The sequence below is a fragment of the Vigna unguiculata genome, chromosome 3 (assembly GCF_037176805.1).
Source record: "Vigna unguiculata cultivar grain cowpea cultivar isolate G323 ecotype 2 chromosome 3, ASM3717680v1, whole genome shotgun sequence".
Taxonomy (NCBI): Eukaryota; Viridiplantae; Streptophyta; class Magnoliopsida; order Fabales; family Fabaceae; genus Vigna; species Vigna unguiculata.
In genome coordinates this window covers 33,408,265-33,427,759 of record NC_140794.1, presented here as the reverse complement: position 1 = coordinate 33,427,759, position 19,495 = coordinate 33,408,265, and the positions used below count along the sequence as shown (strand labels likewise).

At 38.0% G+C, this 19,495-nt stretch overlaps 1 protein-coding gene across 1 annotated transcript; it reads right to left on the bottom strand.

Moving 5' to 3' along the window:
- Nucleotides 1-668: 668 nt before the first annotated feature.
- Nucleotides 669-1,730, bottom strand: LOC146887753 (uncharacterized). Its single transcript, XM_085670364.1, has one exon. The coding sequence runs from the start codon at nucleotides 1,728-1,730 to the stop codon at nucleotides 669-671; it is 1,062 nt and encodes a 353-aa protein (XP_085526490.1).
- Between the last annotated feature and the right edge of the window lie 17,765 nt (nucleotides 1,731-19,495).

Here is a 19,495-nt window from a genome sequence, read left to right as displayed (position 1 = left end):
AGGGGGAAGTGTCTTATGTCCCCAACGGGCTCGACCCTGGCTTTGGAGTTTATTCTGGGGTCGAGGTCGTCGCCTGCCAGGGATGCTTTGGCCGGGGATTGCTCGATATTGTGGGTTGTCAAGGGTGGGTGGGGAAGTTTTAGGCTTGCTATATAGCATTCCCTGGCGGCGCGCTGGTCGCCATGTACCGTGATTATGTCGCCCTGCGAGGATGGGAATTTCGTGGCGAGGTGTGGGGTGGATACGATGGCTCCCAAGGCGTTGATGGATGGTCTTCCCAGAAGTATGTTGTAGGATGTGTGTGCCTCCACAACTAGGTAGCGGATGGGTATGGTTTTCGTTTGCCTGCCTTCTCCAAAGGTTGTGTGGAGGTCGATATACCCTTTGGTTGGGACCCTTTCGCCTGAGAACCCGTATATCGGTTCATTATGGGGAGTGAGGTCGGCTAGGGGTATCTGCAGTTTGTTGAAAGTTTTCCAATATAAGATATCCACGGAGCATCCTTGGTCGATGAGCACTTTCTTGACTGCGAAGTTTTCAACTTCTATGGTTATGACCATGGGGTCATCTTGGTTGGGGTCGGTGTCTTGAAAGTCTGAGTCTGAGAAGGTGATGGGTGACATTCTTCTTATCGTTCTGCCGGACACAGCATGTATTGATTGGACTGCTCATAGGTGCCTTTTCCTGGAGGAGGATGACCTCCCTCCTCCGGTAAATCCTCCAGATATGGTTTTGATTGTTCCGCGTAGGGGTGGTCTATCATCGGTTCGTCTGGGTTGTGGTTGAGCTGGCGCTCTTTGTTCTGTATGTTGGGTTCTTGCGGGTTCTCTTCTTGGCTCTCTGCGCTCAGTGCGCTGGTTCGTTCGTTGCTCGACTCGCCTATTGTCATTTCTCTCATAACGAGGTCTGGGTGGGCCTTCCCCGGTTTCTCTTATGTAATGTTTGAGATGTCCAGCCCGCACGAGTTCTTCTATCTTGTCCCGCAGTGTATCGCATTCATCAGTCGTATGGTCGTTGTTGTGATGGTAATGGCAGTACTTGCTCAGGTCCACATTAGGCGGGTTTTGGTACTTCCTAGGCGGGGGGATGAGTTCTGCCTGCAAGACTTCGTCTAGTATGCGAGATCTGGGTGCGTTCAAGGGAGCGTAGTTGGAGAACTTAGCGGGTCTTCGCTCCATCGGACGGTTCTGTTCACGCGGGGGGGGGGGGGGGGGGCGCTCTTTATTAGGCCTCCTGATGTTGGTTTGTGCTGAGGGGGTCTGAGCGTTACTTTGGTATCGCCTCATGTCCTCGACTCTGATAAACATGGCCGCTCTTTTCCTAAGCTCCTGCATGCTTATGGGGGGACGCATTGCTAACTCATCAGCAAAGGGTCCTGGCCGGAGGGAGGTCATCATGTACATCAATATGAGATTGGGGGTGAGGTCCTTGATTTTCATGGCTATGGCGCCAAATCTGTCGATAAAAACTCGGAGAGGTTCTCCCTCCTCCTGCCTGAGATTGAGGAGGGCAATTGTGGTGAGGTCATGGCGACGACTCGTGTCGAACTGGGTGGTGAAGGTGGTGGTAAGCGTGGTGAAGGAGTCAATGGTGTAGCGAGGAAGGCTCATGAACCACTCTAAAGCCGACCCTCTGAGGGCCACCGAAAACGACTTACATAGGACGGCGTCATCCGTGGAATATAACCCCACCTGGTTGGTGTAAATAGATACGAATTCGTCTGGGTCCATTGTGCCGTCATACGTCACAGTGGGCGCTTTCCACTTATGGGGTAGGGGAGTTTCTGCGATCCCGTCTATGAAGGGGTGGCGGCGATTCCTCTTCGAGGCGAAGGAGCTGTAGTTACCACCTCTTGTTGGCCCGGTGGGCCTGTATTCGCTTTCGTCTTCAGTTGGGTGGATGTCAACTCTTGAGTGGGGAGGGTAGTGACCCTTGAGTTTGGGGGAACATCCACCCTTGACCGAGGTTGGTAGGGCTCCTCAGCTGCTTGGTCTGCTTCTATCTACCGCCTAAGGCGAGAATTTTCCTCTTTCAATGTTTCCATTTCATCTACGTTTCTTTTCTTGTACTTTGCGAACTCTTGCTGCATCCTGGCTTGGGCCTCCAGAATGCGGGAGATCTCTGAGGCTGGTCCGGGGTCCCCAACTTCAGCAGTTGGGACCACGGGGGGGACGTCTGCTGTTCTGCTCCTCGTGGAGACGATCTTGTCTTTTTAGGCGGTTGCTTCAGACCTGTGAAGTACTCTTCGGCCCCACGGTGGGCGCCAGATGTTCTTACGGGACAAAAGGTTGTAACTCACAGATCACTTGATGGTTTCGGATGGCTGGTACCGGCTGTTCTTCTGTCGCTTTCCGGGGGCGGAGCAGGGGACCTGCAAAAGACACTCCGATGCCTAAGTCAGCACTGGTGATGTCAGAGTATCAGAATAATTTAATGCGTAATCAATGCATGGAAAAGTGTGCTATTTATACTATTTTACTTGTGGATCCTACTTGGAATGGGCTTTCTGGCCCAATCATCCCCTTTTTGGCTATTCTTGGATCCAGTGTTATAGGGAGGAAATTACCAAAGGATCCTTCAGGGGTTTACGGTATTCGGTACTCGGTCATGAGGATCTTTGGGGTTTCAGGTTGACTGGAGTGGTTGTGTCGCGGATCTGGGCTATTTGGTGGAAAGATATCTGTAATGTGGGGTATGCGATCCGTAACGCGGGGTAGGCGGCCACCAGGGTGGTCGCCGAGGGCCGCGTATCTTGTGAGGTTTCCTTCTGTGAATATGCGGTCCCCAGTTCTGCTGAGGGTCGTGCTCTAAGGAGGGTGTTTGGTGTAGCGTATGCGGTTGGTGTGACCTAGGTTGAGTAAACGGTCGCAAGACTTTGAGTAAGCGGCCACGAGGCTTTGCTGGGGGCCGTATACTAGGGGTTGGGACCTTCCATGGCGTAATGTGATGTGGGCGGTCATCAGCCTTGTTGGGTGTTTCCTGAGCCGGGGGGGCTTTGGTATGCGGTTGGCGGATGACGTAAAGACTTACCGGTGTTGTGTTATTTTGCAATTTTCATTTGTGGGTTAAGGTCGTGTGCCCTACGGCTATACGCCGTGTTGATGAAGTTTCTTTTATTTAAATAAGGGCCCAATGCTTTGTAAAATTGGCTGACCAAATTGTGTTTGTGCTTAACCAATTAATGGGCTTTAGTTTTTCTTTATCTTCAAGTTGAAATAAGGGTCCATATGCCAACTTAAGAACCAAACTTTGGAAGATCAAGAGGACCTTTGCTCAAAGTTTGTGGATGACTTTTGGTAGCCTTAAATTCAGTTACAATCAACCATTAAGTAGCAGATCGTTATTAGTTTGAGTGGATCATTAATTAATAGCTTTAAGCGGGATGATATTGAAATTTATGTGTCTTTTGTAATTCTGATGGTTAAAGCTCCTATACAAGTTGAACCATTTTCATCAATGAAGGCAAGCTGAGTGTTATTCAGAAAATAAACGAGTTTTATCTCATCTATCTTAGTGAGAATGATTCTCCTAAGTTCTTGAGTGATTCAAGAATCCATGAGTTTAATAAAAGATCCTTTATCCCTTTGTGTGTCTCAACTCTTAGGCTTATCTTCCATTCTTGGAAGTGTGATGTCTATCAATTTTCGTTCCATCTTCTTTTATGTTTCCATTTTCTCGTTTTAAATAATTTCTCAAATTTCTTGCTTGTTAGCATTCCAACAATGATAGATCAGTCAAACGAATCGAACCCTGTGGATTCACATCATTTGGTATTTAGAGCCTGGCTATCTAGATTTGGAATAGGAAAGGAAGTTTATTATACAAAGTGTTTAACCGAAGGCCATCCATGTTTTAGTTGCATTCGATTACGGAAGCGAAAACAATGTTATGAGCAAAAGAATTGTGGAGAAACACCAGTTACCAGCAACCTTTCATCTGGATCAAGCATGCATCAAATTCAGTACATGGCATTGTGTGAAAGAAGTATTGTGTGATATTGCTCCCATGGACTCTTGTCATCTTCTTTTGGGATGGGCATGGCTTCGTTTTAAAACACTCCATCTTGAAGAACGTTCCCTTTATTTGAGGCATGAGGGACATCAAAAGAAGTAGAAATTTATGACACCAAGACAAGTCAGTAAGGATCAACGTAGGCTGAAGGAGAAAACAGAAAAAGAAAGAATGGGAGACGAAGTAATATAAACTGCAGAAGGAAGGGAAAATAAAGAAAAAGAAATGGAAGTAGAGAAAGTTTATTCGTCAATGCTTTTTCTTCTATAGTTTGTGATGTCATTTTACAGGAACAAAAGGATAAGCATGTGAATTAAACACACCAACTTCCATGTTTAAAAAGGAAGCTTGTTCATAGTGCTTTATTATGCATTTGGTTCGTCGATAAGAAGCAAATTCGTCAAACACAATGCATGGAATTATTTATTGTTACATATCAAGGTGGGGTACTATTGCCAAGAAATGTTATCGACGGATTGCAACCATTGGAAAGTAACAAATATCAAGTTGATATGATCCTGGAGGAAGATAATTAGTTTCAACATGGTAAAAAATAAAAATCCTTCACAAGATCATAATAAACTTACATTAAAACTAGTGTCTTAAGATTCGGGACAAATCTTCTCGAAGAAGGGGGGTATGATGTGAATTGCATATGGGTCAAATGGAGGATGACTAATGTGCCGTGTTGATGCAGTTTCTTTTATTTAAATAAGGGCCCAATGCTTTGTAAAATTGGCTGACCAAATTGTTTTTGTGCTTAACCAATTAATGGGCTTTAGTTTTTCTTTATTTGCAAGTTGAAATAAGGGTCAATATGCCAACTTAAGAACCAAACTTTGGAAGATCAAGAGGACCTTTGCTCAAAGTTTGTGGATGACTTTTGGTAGCCTTAAATTCAGTTACAATCAACCATTAAGTAGCGGATCGTTATTAGTTTGAGTGGATCATTAATTAAGAGCTTTAAGCGGGATGATATTGAAATTTATGTGTCTTTTGTAATTCTGATGGTTAAAGCTCCTATACAAGTTGAACCATTTTCATCAATGAAGGCAAGCTGAGTTATTCCGAAAATAAACGAGTTTTATCTCATCTATCTTAGTGAGAATGATTCTTCTAAGTTCTTGAGTGATTCAAGAATCCATGAGTTTAATCAAAGATCCTTTATCCCTTTGTGTGTCTCAACTCTTAGGCTTATCTTCCATTCTTGGAAATGTGATGTCTATCAATTTTCGTTCCATCTTCTTTTATGTGTCCATTTTCTCGTTTTAAATAATTTCTCAAATTTCTTGCTTGTTAGCATTCCAAGAATGCTGGATCAGTCAAACGAATCGAACTCTGTGGATTCACATCATTTTGTATTCAGAGCCTGGCTATCTAGATTTGGAATAGGAAAGGAAGTTTATTATACAAAGTGTTTAACCGATGGCCATCCATGTTTAGTTGCATTCGATTACGGAAGCGAAAACAATGTTGTGAGCCAAAGATTGGTGGAGAAACTCCAGTTACCAGCAACCGTTCATCTGGATCAAGCATGCATCAAATTCAGTACATGGCAATGTGTGAAAGAAGTATTGTGTGATATTGCTCCCATGGACTCTTGTCATCTTCTTTTGGGATGGGCATGGCTTCGTTTTAAAACACTCCATCTTGAAGAACGTTCCCTTTATTTGAGGCATGAGGGTCATCAAAAGAAGTAGAAATTTATGACACCAAGATAAGTCAGTAAGGATCAACGTAGGCTGAAGGAGAAAACAGAAAAAGAAAGAATGGGACAAGAAGTAATATAAACTGCAGAAGGAAGGGAAAATAAAGAAAAAGAAATGGAAGTAGAGAAAGTTTATTCGTCAATGCTTTTTCTTCTATAGTTTGTGTTGTCATTTTACAGGAACAAAAGGATAAGCATGTGAATTAAACACACCAACTTCCATGTTTAAAAAGGAAGCTTGTTCATAGTGCTTTATTATGCATTTGGTTCGTCGATAAGAAGCAAATTCGTCAAACACAATGCATGGAATTATTTATTGTTACATATCAAGGTGGGGTACTATTGCCAAGAAATGTTATCGACGGATTGCAACCATTGGAAAGTAACAAATATCAAGTTGATATGATCCTGGAGGAAGATAATTAGTTTCAACATGGTAAAAAATAAAAATCCTTCACAAGATCATAATAAACTTACATTAAAACTAGTGTCTTAAGATTCGGGACAAATCTTCTCGAAGAAGGGGGGTATGATGTGAATTGCATATGGGTCAAATGGAGGATGACTAATGCGCCGTGTTGATGCAGTTTCTTTTATTTAAATAAGGGCCCAATGCTTTGTAAAATTGGCTGACCAAATTGTGTTTGTGCTTAACCAATTAATGGGCTTTAGTTTTTCTTTATCTTCAAGTTGAAATAAGGGTCAATATGCCAACTTAAGAACCAAACTTTGGAAGATCAAGAGGACCTTTGCTCAAAGTTTGTGGATGACTTTTGGTAGCCTTAAATTCAGTTACAATCAACCATTAAGTAGCGGATCGTTATTAGTTTGAGTGGATCATTAATTAAGAGCTTTAAGCGGGATGATATTGAAATTTATGTGTCTTTTGTAATTCTGATGGTTAAAGCTCCTATTTAACCATCAGAATTACAAAAGACACAAAATTTTCAATATCATCCCGCTTAAAGCTATTAATTAATGATCCACTCAAGCTAATGACGATGCGCTACTTAATGGTTGATTGTAACTGCAATTAAGTCTACCAAAAGTCATCCACCTTGATATGTACCAATAAATAATTCCATGCATTGTGTTTGACGAATTTGCTTCTTATCGACGGACCAAATGCATAATAAAGCACTATGAACAAGCTTCCTTTTTAAACATGGAATTTGGTGTGTTTCATTCACATGCTTATCCTTTAGTTCCTGTAAAATGACATCACTAAGTGTAGAAGAAAAAACATTGACGAATAAACTTTCTCTAGTTCCATTTATTTTTCTTTATTTTCCCTTCCTTTTGCAGTTTATATTACTTCTTTTTCTACTCTTTCTTTTTCTGTTTTCTCCTTCAGCCTACGTTGATCCTTACTGACTTGTCTTGGTGGCATAAATACTTACTTCTTTTGATGTCCCTGATGCCTCAAATAAAGGGAACGTTCATCAAGATGGAGTGTTTTAAAACAAAGCCATGCCCATCCCAAAAGAAGATGACAAGAGTCCATGGGAGCAATATCACATAATACTTCTTTCACACATTGCCATGTACTGAATTTGATCCACGCTTGATCCAGATGAAAGGTTGCTGGTAACTGGAGTTTTTCCACCAATCTTTGGCTCACAACATTGTTTTCGCTTCCGTAATTGAATGCAACTAAACATGGATGGTCTTCGGTTAAACACTTTTGTAATTCTGATGGTTATATAGGAGGTTTAACCATCAGAATTACAAAAGACACATAAATTTCAATATCATCCCGTTTAAAGCTATTAATTAATGATCCACTCAAGCTAAAGACGATGCGCTACTTATTGGTTGATTGTAACTGCAATTAAGGCTACCAAAAGTCATCCACCTTGATATGTAAGAATAAATAATTCCATGCATTGTATTTGACGAATTTGCTTCTTATCGACGGACCAAATGCATAATAAAGCACTATGAACAAGCTTCGTTTTTAAACATGGAAGTTGGTGTGTTTCATTCAGATGCTTATCCTTAAGTTCCTGTAAAATGACATCACAAACTGTAGAAGAAAAAACATTGATGAATAAACTTTCTCTAGTTCCATTTATTTTTCTTTATTTTCACTTCCTTCTGCAGTTTATATTACTTTTTTTCTACTCTTTCTTTTTCTGTTTTCTCCTTCAGCCTACGTTGATCCTTACTGACTTGTCTTGGTGTCATAAATTTTTGATGTCCCTCATGCCTCAAATAAAGGGAACGTTCATCAAGATGGAGTGTTTTAAAACGAAGCCATGCCCATCCCAAAAGAAGATGACAAGAGTCCATGCGAGCAATATCACATAAGAAATTAATGGTTGATTGTAACTGCAATTAAGGCTACCAAAAGTCATCCACCTTGATATGTAACAATAAATAATTCCATGCATTGTGTTTGACGAATTTGCTTCTTATCGACGGACCAAATGCATAATAAAGCATTATGTACAAGCTTCGTTTTTAAACATGGAAGTTGGTGTGTTTCATTCACATGCTTATCCTTTAGTTCCTGTAAAATGACATCACAAACTGTAGAAGAAAAAACATTGACGAATAAACTTTCTCTAGTTCCATTTATTTTTCTTTATTTTCCCTTCCTTCTGCAGTTTATATTACTTCTTTTTCTACTCTTTCTTTTTCTGTTTTCTCCTTCAGCTACGTTGATCCTTACTGACTTGTCTTGGTGTCATAAATTTTTGATGTCCCACATGCCTCAAATAAAGGGAACGTTCATCAAGATGAAGTGTTTTAAAACGAAGTCATGCCCATCCCAAAAGAAGATGACAAGAGTCCATGGGAGCAATATCACATAATACTTCTTTCACACATTGCCATGTACTGAATTTGATCCATGCTTGATCCAGATGAAAGGTTGCTGGTAACTGGAGTTTCTCCACCAATCTTTGGCTCACAACATTGTTTTCGCTTCCGTCATCGAATGCAACTAAACATGGATGGCCTTCGGTTAAACACTTTGTATAATAAACTTCCTTTCCTATTCCAAATCTAGATAGCCAGGCTCTGAATACCAAATGATGTGAATCCACATGGTTCGATTCGTTTGACTGATCTATCATTGTGTGACAATGAGCAAAGACAAGGATCCACTTGAAGAACTTGGAGGACCTATGACAAGGTCTAGAGCAAATAAAGCAAAAGAAGCTCTACAACAAGTGTTGTCAATATTATTTGAGTACAAGCCCAAGTTTGAAGAAGAAAAGACAAAAGTTGTAAATTGCATCGTGGCCCAAATGGAAGAGGACTAACGCGCCAGATTAATGCAGTTTCTTTTATTTAAATAAAGGCCCATTTGACATCTTAAGAACCAGCCTTGGAAGACTAAGAAGACCTTGCTGAATAATTTTGGATGACTTTTTGGCTGCCCCAATTTCAGTTATAATTAGCCATTAAGTAGTGGACAATTATTAGCTTGATTGGTTTATTATTAGCACTAGTGGGATATAATGACAATTAATGGTCTTTTTGTAACCCTAATGGTTAAAGCCTCTATATAAGCTGAACCATTTCTTATCAATGAAATCAAGTTAAGTTTTGTTCAGAAATTCAATTTTCTATCTAATAGTGAGAGTGATTCTCCTAGTTCTTGAGTGATTCAAGAACCCTTGGCTGTATCAAAGGATTTTGCCATCCTTTGTGTGTTGCCTCCTTTGGAAAGAGCGATTCTTTCCTTCCACTTTTAGATTCACCCCTTATTACTTTCTTCTTCACCCAATTTTCAAAAGAATATCTAATTCTGCCCACAAAACATCTCGTGGTCATAACTGGTTCTAACCCTAAAAGAAAAAAAAATCCTTTGAGTGATTCAAGAATCCATGAGTTTAATCCAAAGTCCTTTATCCCTTTGTGTGTTTCAACTCTTAACCTTATCTTCCATTCTTGCAAGTGTGATGTCTATCAATTTCCATTCCATCTTCTTTTATGTTTCCATTTTCTCGTTTTAAATAATTTCTCAAATTTCTTGCTTGTTAGCATTCCAACAATGATAGATCAGTTAAACGAATCGAACCCTGTGGATTCACATCATTTGGTATTCAGAGCCTGGCTATCTATATTTGGAATAGGAAAGGAAGTTTATTATACAAAGTGTTTAACCGAAGGCCATCCATGTTTAGTTGCATTCGATTACGGAAGCGAAAACAATGTTGTGAGCCAAAGATTGGTGGAGAAACTCCAGTTACCACCAACCTTTCATCTGGATCAAGCATGCATCAAATTCAGTACATGGCAATGTATGAAAGAAGTATTATGTGATATTGCTCCCATGGACTCTTGACATCTTCTTTTGGGATGGGCATGGCTTCGTTTTAAAACACTCCATCTTGATGAACGTTCCCCTTATTTGAGGCATAAGGGACATCAAAAGAAGTAGAAATTTATGACACCAAGACAAGTCAGTAAGGATCAACGTAGGCTGAAGGAGAAAACAGAAAAAGAAAGAGTAGAAAAAGAAGTAATATAAACTGCAGAAGGAAGGGAAAATAAAGAAAAATAAATGGAACTAGAGAAAGTTTATTCTTCAATGTTTTTTCTTCTACAGTTTGTGATGTCATTTTACAGGAACAAAAGGATAAGCATGTGAATGAAACACACCAACTTCCATGTTTAAAAAGGAAGCTTGTTTATAGTGCTTTATTTTGCATTTGGTCCGTCGATAAGAAGCAAATTCGTCAAACACAATGCATGGAATTATTTATTGTTACATATCGAGGTAGGGTACTGTTGCCAAGAAATGTTATCGACGGATTGCAACCATTGAAAAGTAACAAATATCAAGTTGAATTTTATCCTGGAAGAAGAGAATTAGTTTCAACTTGGGAAAAAATAAAAGTCCTTCACAAGATTATAATAAACTTACATTAAAACCAGTGTCTTAAGATTCGGAACAAATCTTCTCGAACAAGGAGGGTATGATATGAATTGCATATGGGTCAAATGGAGGATGACTAATGCGCCGTGTTGATGCAGTTTCTTTTATTTAAATAAGGGCCCAATGCTTTGTAAAATTGGCTGACCAAATTGTGTTTGTGCTTAACCAATTAATGGGCTTTAGTTTTGCTTTATCTTCAAGTTGAAATAAGGGTCCATATGCCAACTTAAGAACCAATCTTTGGAAGATCAAGAGGACCTTTGCTCAAAGTTTGTGGATGACTTTTGGTAGCCTTTTCTTGCAGTTACAATCAACCATTAAGTAGTGCATCGTCATTAGCTTGAGTGGATCATTAATTAATAGCTTTAAGCGGGATGATATTGAAATTTATGTGTCTTTCTTAATTCTGATGGTTAAAGCTCCTATATAAGTTGAACCATTTTCATCAATAAAGGCAAGGTGAGTTTTATTCAGAAAATAAACGAGTTTTATCTCATCTATCTCACTGAGAGTGATTCTCCTAAGTTCTTGAGTGATTCAAGAATCCATGAGTTTAATCAAAGGTCCTTTATCCCTTTGTGTGTTTCAACTCTTAGGCTTATCTTCCATTCTTGCAAGTGTGATGTCTATCAATTTTCGTTCCATCTTCTTTTATGTTTCCATTTTCTCCTTTTAAATAATTTCTCAAATTTCTTGCTTGTTAGCATTTCAACAATGATAGATCAGTCAACGAATCGAACCCTATGGATTCACATAATTTGGTATTCAGAGCCTGGCTATCTAGATTTCGAATAGGATAAGAAGTTTATTATACAAAGTGTTTAACCGAAGGCCATCCATGTTTATTTGCATTCGATTACGGAAGTGAAAACAATGTTGTGAGCCAAAGATTGGTGGAGAAACTCCAGTTACCAGCAACCTTTCATCTGGATCAAGCATGGATCAAATTCAGTACATGGCAATGTGTGAAAGAAGTATTATGTGATATTGCTCCCATGGACTCTTGTCATCTTCTTTTGGGATGGGCATGGCTTCGTTTTAAAACACTTCATCTTGATGAACGTTCCCTTTATTTGAGGCATGAGGGACATCAAAAGAAGTAGACTTTATGACACCAAGACAAGTCCGTAAGGATCAACGTAGGCTGAAGGAGAAAACAGAAAAAGAAAGAGTAGAAAAAAAAGTAATATAAACTGCAATAGGAAGGGAAAACAAAGTAAAATAAATGGAACTAGAGAAAGTTTATTCGTCTATGTTTTTTCTTCTGCAGTTTGTGATGTCATTTTACAGGAACTAAAGGATAAGCATGTGAATGAAACACACCAACTTCCATGTTTAAAAACCAAGCTTGTTCATAGTGCTTTATTATTCATTTGGTTCGTCGATAAGAAGCAAATTCATCAAACACAATGCATGGAATTATTTATTGTTACATACAAGGTGGATGACTTTTGGTAGCCTTAATTGCAGTTACAATCAACCATTAAGTAGCACATCGTCATTAGCTTGAGTGAATCATTAATTAATAGCTTTAAGCGGGATGATATTGAAATTTATGTGTCTTTTGTAATTCTGATCGTTAAAGCTCCTATATAAGTTGAACCATTTTCATCAATGAAAGCAAGCTGAGTTTTATATAGAAAATAAACGAGTTTTATCTCATCTATCTTAGTGAGAGTGATTCTCCTAAGTTCTTGAGTGATTCAAGAATCCATAAGTTTAATCAAAGGTCCTTTATCCCTTTGTGTGTTTCCACTATTAGGCTTATCTTCCATTCTTGGAAGTGTGATGTCTATCAATTTCCGTTCCATCTTCTTTTATGTTTCCATTTTCTCGTTTTCAATAATTTCTCAAATTTCTTGCTTGTTAGCAATCCAACAATGATAGATCAGTCAAACGAATCGAACTCTGTGGATTTACATCATTTGGTATTCAGAGCCTGGCTATCTAGATTTGGAATAGGAATGAAAGCTTATTATGCGAAGTGTTTAACCGAAGGCCATCCATGTTTAGTTGCATTCGATTACGGAAGCGAAAACAATGTTGTGAGCCAAAGATTGGTGGAGAAACTCCAGTTACCAGCAACCTTTCATCATAGCATGGATCAAATTCAATACATGGCAATGTGTGAAAGAAGTATTATGTGATATTGCTCCCATGGACTCTTGTCATCTTCTTTTGGGATGGGCATGGCTTCGTTTTAAAACGCTCCATCTTGATGAACGTTCCCTTTATTTGAGGCAGGAGGGACATCAAAAGAAGTAGAATTTATTACACCAAGACGAGTCTGTAAGGATCAACGTCGGCTGAAGGAGAAAACAGAAAAAGAAAGAGTAGAAAAAGAAGTAATATAAACTGCAAAAGGAAGGGAAAACAAAGTAAAATAAATGGAACTAGAGAAAGTTTATTCGTTTATGTTTTTTCTTCTACAGTTTGTGATGTCATTTTACAGGAACAAAAGGATAAGCATGTGAATGAAACACACCAACTTCCATGTTTAAAGACCAAGCTTGTTCATAGTGCTTTATTATTCATTTGGTTCGTCGATAAGAAGCAAATTCGTCAAACACAATGCATGGAATTATTTATTGTTACATACAAGGTGGATGACTTTTGGTAGCCTTAATTGCAGTTACAATCAACCATTAAGTAGCACATCGTCATTAGCTTGAGTGAATCATTAATTAATAGCTTTAAGCGGGATGATATTGAAATTTATGTGTCTTTTGTAATTCTGATAGTTAAAGCTCCTATATAAGTTGAACCATTTTCATCAATGAAGGCAAGCTGAGTTTTATAAAGAAAATAAAAGAGTTTTATCTCATCTATCTTAGTGAGAGTGATTCTCCTAAGTTCTTGAGTGATTCAAGAATCCATGAGTTTAATCAAAGGTCCTTCATCCCTTTGTGTGTTTCAACTCTTAGGCTTATCTTCCGTTCTCGGAAGTGTGATGTCTATCAATTTCCGTTCCATCTTCTTTTGTGTTTCCATTTTCTCGTTTTAAATAATTTCTCAAATTTCTTTCTTGTTAGCATTCCAAAAATGATAGATGAGTCAAACAAATCGAACCCTGTGGATTCACATCATTTGGCATTCAGAGCCTGGCTATCTAGATTTGGAATAGGAAAGGAAGTTTATTACACAAAGTGTTTAACCGAAAGCAATCCATGTTTAGGTGCATTCGATTACGGAAGCGAAAACAATGATGTGAGCCAAAGATTGGTGGAGAAACTCCAGTTACCAGCAACCTTTCATCTGGACCAAGCATGCATCAAATTCAGTACATGTCAATGTGTGAAAGAAGTATTATGTGATATTGCTCCCATGGACTCTTGTCAACTTCTTTTGGGATGGGCATGGCTTCGCTTTAAAACACTCCATCTTGATGAACGTTCCCTTTAATTGAGGCGTGAGGGACATCAAAAGAAGTAGAAATTTATGACACCAAGACAAGTCAGTAAGGATCAACGTAAGCTGAAGGAGAAAACAGAAAAAGAAAGAATAGAAAAAGAAGTAATACAAACTGCAGAAGGAAGGAAAAATAAAGAAAAAGAAATGGAAGTAGAGAAAGTTTATTCGTCAATGTTTTTTCTTCTACAGTTTGTGATGTCATTTTACAGTAACAAAAGGATAAGCATGTGAATGAAACACACCAACTTCCATGTTTAAAAAGGAAGCTTGTTCATAGTGCTTTATTATGCATTTAGTTCGTCGATAAGAAGCAAATTCGTCAAACACAATGCATGGAATTATTTATTGTTACATATCAAGGTTGGGTACTGTTGCCAAGACATGTTATTGACGGATTGCAACCATTGGAAAGTAACAAATATCAAGTTGAATTTGATCTTGGAGGAAGAGAATTAGTTTAAACTTGCGAAAAAATAAAAGTCCTTCACAAGATCATAATAAACTTACATTAAAACTAGTGTCTTAAGATTCGGAACAAATCTTCTCGAAGAAGGAGGGTATGATGTGAATTGCATATGGGTCAAATGGAGGCTGACTAATGCGCTGTGTTGATGCAGTTTCTTTTTTTTAAATAAGGGCCCAATGCTTTGTAAAATTGGCTGACCAAATTGTGTTTGTGCTTAACCAATTAATGGGCTTTAGTTTTGCTTTATCTTCAAGTTGAAATATGGGTCCAACTTAAGAACCAAACTTTGGAAGATCAAGAGGACCTTTGCTCAAAGTTTGTGGATGACTTTTGGTAGCTTTAGATTCAGTTACAATCAACTATTAAGTAGCGGATCGTTATTAGTTTGAGTGGATCATGAATTAATAGCTTTAAGCGGGATGATATTGAAATTTATGTGTCTTTTGTAATTCTGATGGTTGAAGCTTCTATATAAGTTGAACCATTTTTATCGATGAAGGCAAGCTGAGTGTTATTCAGAAAATAAACAAGTTTTATCTCATCTATCTTAGTGAGAGTGATTCTCCTAAGTTCTTGAGTGATTCAAGAATCCAAGAGTTTAATCAAAGGCCCTTTATCCCTTTGTGTGTCTCAACTCTTAGGCTTATCTTCCATTCTTGCAAGTGTGATGTCTCTCAATTTTCGTTCCATCTATTTTTATCTTTCCATTTTCTCGTTTTAAATAATTTCTCAAATTTCTTGCTTGTTAGCATTCCAAAAATGATAGATCAATCAAACGAATCGAACCCTGTGGATTCACATCATTTGGTATTCAGAGCCTGGCTATATAGATTTGGAATAGGAAAGGATGTTTATTATACAAAGTGTTTAACCGAAGGCAATCCATGTTTTAGCTGCATTCGATTACAGAAGTGAAAACAATGTTGTGAGCCAAAGATTGGTGGAGAAACTCCAATTACTAGCAACCTTTCATCTGGATCAAGCATGCATCAAATTCAGTACATGTCAATGTGTGAAAGAAATATTATGTGATATTGCTCCCATGAACTCTTGTGAACTTCTTTTGGGATGGGCATGGCTTCGCTTTAAAACACTCCATCTTGATGAACGTTCCCTTTAATTGAGGCGTGAGGGACATCAAAAGAAGTAGAAATTTATGACACCAAGACAAGTCAGTAAGGATCAACGTAGGCTGGAGGAGAAAACAGAAAAAGAAAGAATAGAAAAAGAAGTAATATAAACTGCAGAAGGAAGGGAAAATAAAGAAAAAGAAATGGAACTAGAGAAAGTTTATTCGTCAATGTTTTTTCTTCTACAGTTTGTGATGTCTTTTTACAGGAACAAAAGGAAATTCCTTCACAAGATCACAATAAACTTACATTAAAACTAGTGTCTTAAGATTCGGGACAAATCTTCTCGAAGAAGGAGGGTATGATGTGAATTGCATAGAGGTTAAATAGACGATGACTAATGCACCGTGTTGATGCAGTTTCCTTTATTTAAATAAGGGCCCAATGCTTTGTAAAATTGGCTGACCAAATTGTGTTTGTGCTTAACCAATTAATGGGCTTTAGCTTTGCTTTATCTTCAAGTTGAAATAAGGGTCCATATGCCAACTTAAGAACCAATCTTTGGAAGATCAAGAGGACCTTTGCTCAAAGTTTGTGGATGACTTTTGGTAGCCTTAAATTCAGTTACAATGAACTATTAAGTAGTGGATCACTATTAGCTTGAGTAGATCATTAATTAATAGATTTGGTCCTTTATCCCTTTGTGTGTTTCAAATCTAAGGCTTATCTTCCATTCTTGGAAGTGTGATGTCTATCAATTTCCGTTCCATCTTCTTTTATGTTTCAATTTTCTCGTTTTAAATAATTTCTCAAATTTCTTGCTTGCTAGCAATCCAACAATAATAGATCAATCAAATGAATCGAACCCTGTGGATTCACATCATTCGGTATTTAGAGCCTGGCAATCTAGATTTGGAATAGGAAAGGAAGTTTATTATACAAAGTGTTTCACCGAAGCCCATCCGTGTTTAGTTGCATTCGATTACCGAAGCGAAAACAATGTTGTGAGCCATAGATTGGTGGAGAAACTCCAGTTACCAGCAACCTTTCATCTGGATCAAGCATGGATCAAATTCAGTACATGACAATGCGTGAAAGAAGTATTATGTGATATTGCTCCCATGGACTCTTGTCATCTTCTTTTGGGATAGGCATGGCTTCGTTTTAAAACACTCCATCTTGATGAACGTTCCCTTTTTTGAGGCGTGAGGGACATCAAAAGAAGTAGAAATTTATGACACCAAGACAAGTCAGTAAGGATCAACGTAGGCTAGAGGAGAAAACAGAATAAGAAAGAATAGAACAAGAAGTAATATAAACTGCAGAAGGAAGGGAAAATAAAGAAAATGAAATGGAACTAGAGAAAGTTTATTCGTCAATGTTTTTTCTTCTACAGTTTGTGATGTCATTTTACAGGAATAAAAGGATAAGCATCTGAATGAAACACACCAACTTTCATGTTTAAAAAGGAAGCTTGTTCATAGTGCTTTATTATGCATTTGGTCAGTCGATAATAAGCAAATTCGTCAAACACAATGCATGGAATTATTTATTGTTACATATCAAGGTGGGGTACTGTTGCCAAGAAATTTTATTGACAGATTGCAACCATTGGAATGTAACAAATATCAAGTTGAATTTGATCCTGGAAGAAGAGAATTAGTTTCAACTTGTGAAAAAATAAAGGTCCTTCACAAGATCATAATAAACTTACATTAAAACTAGTGTTTTAAGATTTGGGACAAATCTTCTTGAAGAAGGAGGGTATGATGTGAATTGCATATGGGTCAAATGGAGGATGACTAATGCGCCGTGTTGATACAGTTTGTTTTATTTAAATAAGTGCCAAATGCTTTGTAAAATTGGCTGACCAAATTGTGTTTGTGCTTAACCAATTAATGGGCTTTAGTTTTGCTTTATCTTTTGTTGAAATAAGGGTCTGTATGCCAACTTCAGAACCAACCTTTGGAAGATCAGGAGGACCCTTGCTCAAAGTTTGTGGATGACTTTTGGTAGCCTTAAATTCAGTTACAATCAACCATTAAGTAGCGGATCGTTATTAGCTTGAGTGAATCATTAATTAATCACTTTAAGCGGGATGATGTTGAAATTTATGTGTCTTTTGTAATTCTGATGGTTAAAGCTCCTATATAAGTTGAACCATTTTCATCAATGAAGGCAAGCTGAGTTTTATTCAGAAAATAAACGAGTTTTATCGCATCTATCTTAGTGAGAGTGATTCTCCTAAGTTCTTGAGTGATTCAAGAATCCATGAGTTTAATCAAAGGTCCTTTATCCCTTTGTGTGTTTCAACTCTTAGGCTTATCTTCCATTCTTGTAAGTGTGATGTCTATCAATTTCCGTTCCATCTTCTTTTATGTTTCAATTTTCTCGTTTTAAATAATTTCTCAAATTTCTTGCTTGCTAGCAATCCAACAATAATAGATCAGTCATACGAATCGAACCCTGTGGATTCACATCATTCGGTATTTAGAGCCTGGCAATCTAGATTTGGAATAGGAAAGGAAGTTTATTATACAAAGTGTTTCACCGAAGCCCATCCGTGTTTAGTTGCATTCGATCACCGAAGCGAAAACAATGTTGTGAGCCATAGATTGGTGGAGAAACTCCAGTTACCAGCAACCTTTCATCTGGATCAAGCATGGATCAAATTCAGTACATGACAATGCGTGAAAGAAGTATTATGTGATATTGCTCCCATGGACTCTTGTCATCTTCTTTTGGGATAGGCATGGCTTCGTTTTAAAACACTCCATCTTGATGAATGTTCCCTTTATTTGAGGCATGAGGGACATCAAAAGAAGTAGAAATTTATGACACCAAGACAAGTCAGTAAGGATCAACGTAGGCTGAAGGAGAAAATAGAAAAAGAAAGAATAGAACAAGAAGTAATATAAACTGCAGAAGGAAGGGAAAATAAAGAAAAAGAAATGGAACTAGAGAAAGTTTATTCGTCAATGTTTTTTCTTCTACAGTTTGTGATGTGATTTTACAGGAACAAAAGGATAAGCATGTGAATGAAACACACCAACGACCATGTTTAAAAAGGAAGCTTGTTCATAGTGCTTTATTATGCATTTGGTCCGTCGATAAGAAGCAAATTCGTCAAACACAATGCATGGAATTATTTATTGTTACATATCAAGGTGGGGTACTGGTGCCCAGATATATTATCGACGGATTGCAACCATTGGAAAGTAACAAATATCAAGTTGAATTTGATCCTGGAAGAAGAGAATTAGTTTCAACTTGTGAAAAAATAGAAGTCCTTCACGAGATCATAATAAACTTACATTAAAACTAGTGTCTTAAGATTCGGAACAAATCTTCTCGAAGAAGGAGGGTATGATGTGAATTGCATATGGATCAAATGGAGGATGACTAATGCGCCGTGTTGATGCAGTTTCTTTTATTTAAATAAGGGCCCAATGCTTTGTAAAATTGGCTGACCAAATTGTGTTTGTGCTTAACCAATTAATGGGCTTTAGTTTTGCTTTATCTTCAGTTGAAATAAGGGTCTGTATGCCAACTTCAAAACCAACCTTTGGAAGATCAGGAGGACCTTTGCTCAAAGTTTGTGGATGGCTTTTGGTAGCCTTAAATTCAGTTACAATCAACCATTAACTAGCGGATCATTATTAGCTTGAGTGGCTCATTAATTAATCGCTTTAAGCGAGATGATATTGAAATTTATGTGTCTTTTGTAATTCTGATGGTTAAAGCTCCTATATAAGTTGAACCATTTTCATCAATGAAGGCAAGCTGAGTTTTATTTAGAAAATAAACGAGTTTTATCGCATCTATCTTAGTGAGAGTTATTCTCCTAAGTTCTTGAGTGATTCAAGAATCCATGAGTTTAATCAAAGGTCCTTTATCCCTTTGTGTGTTTCAACTCTTAGGCTTATCTTCCATTCTTG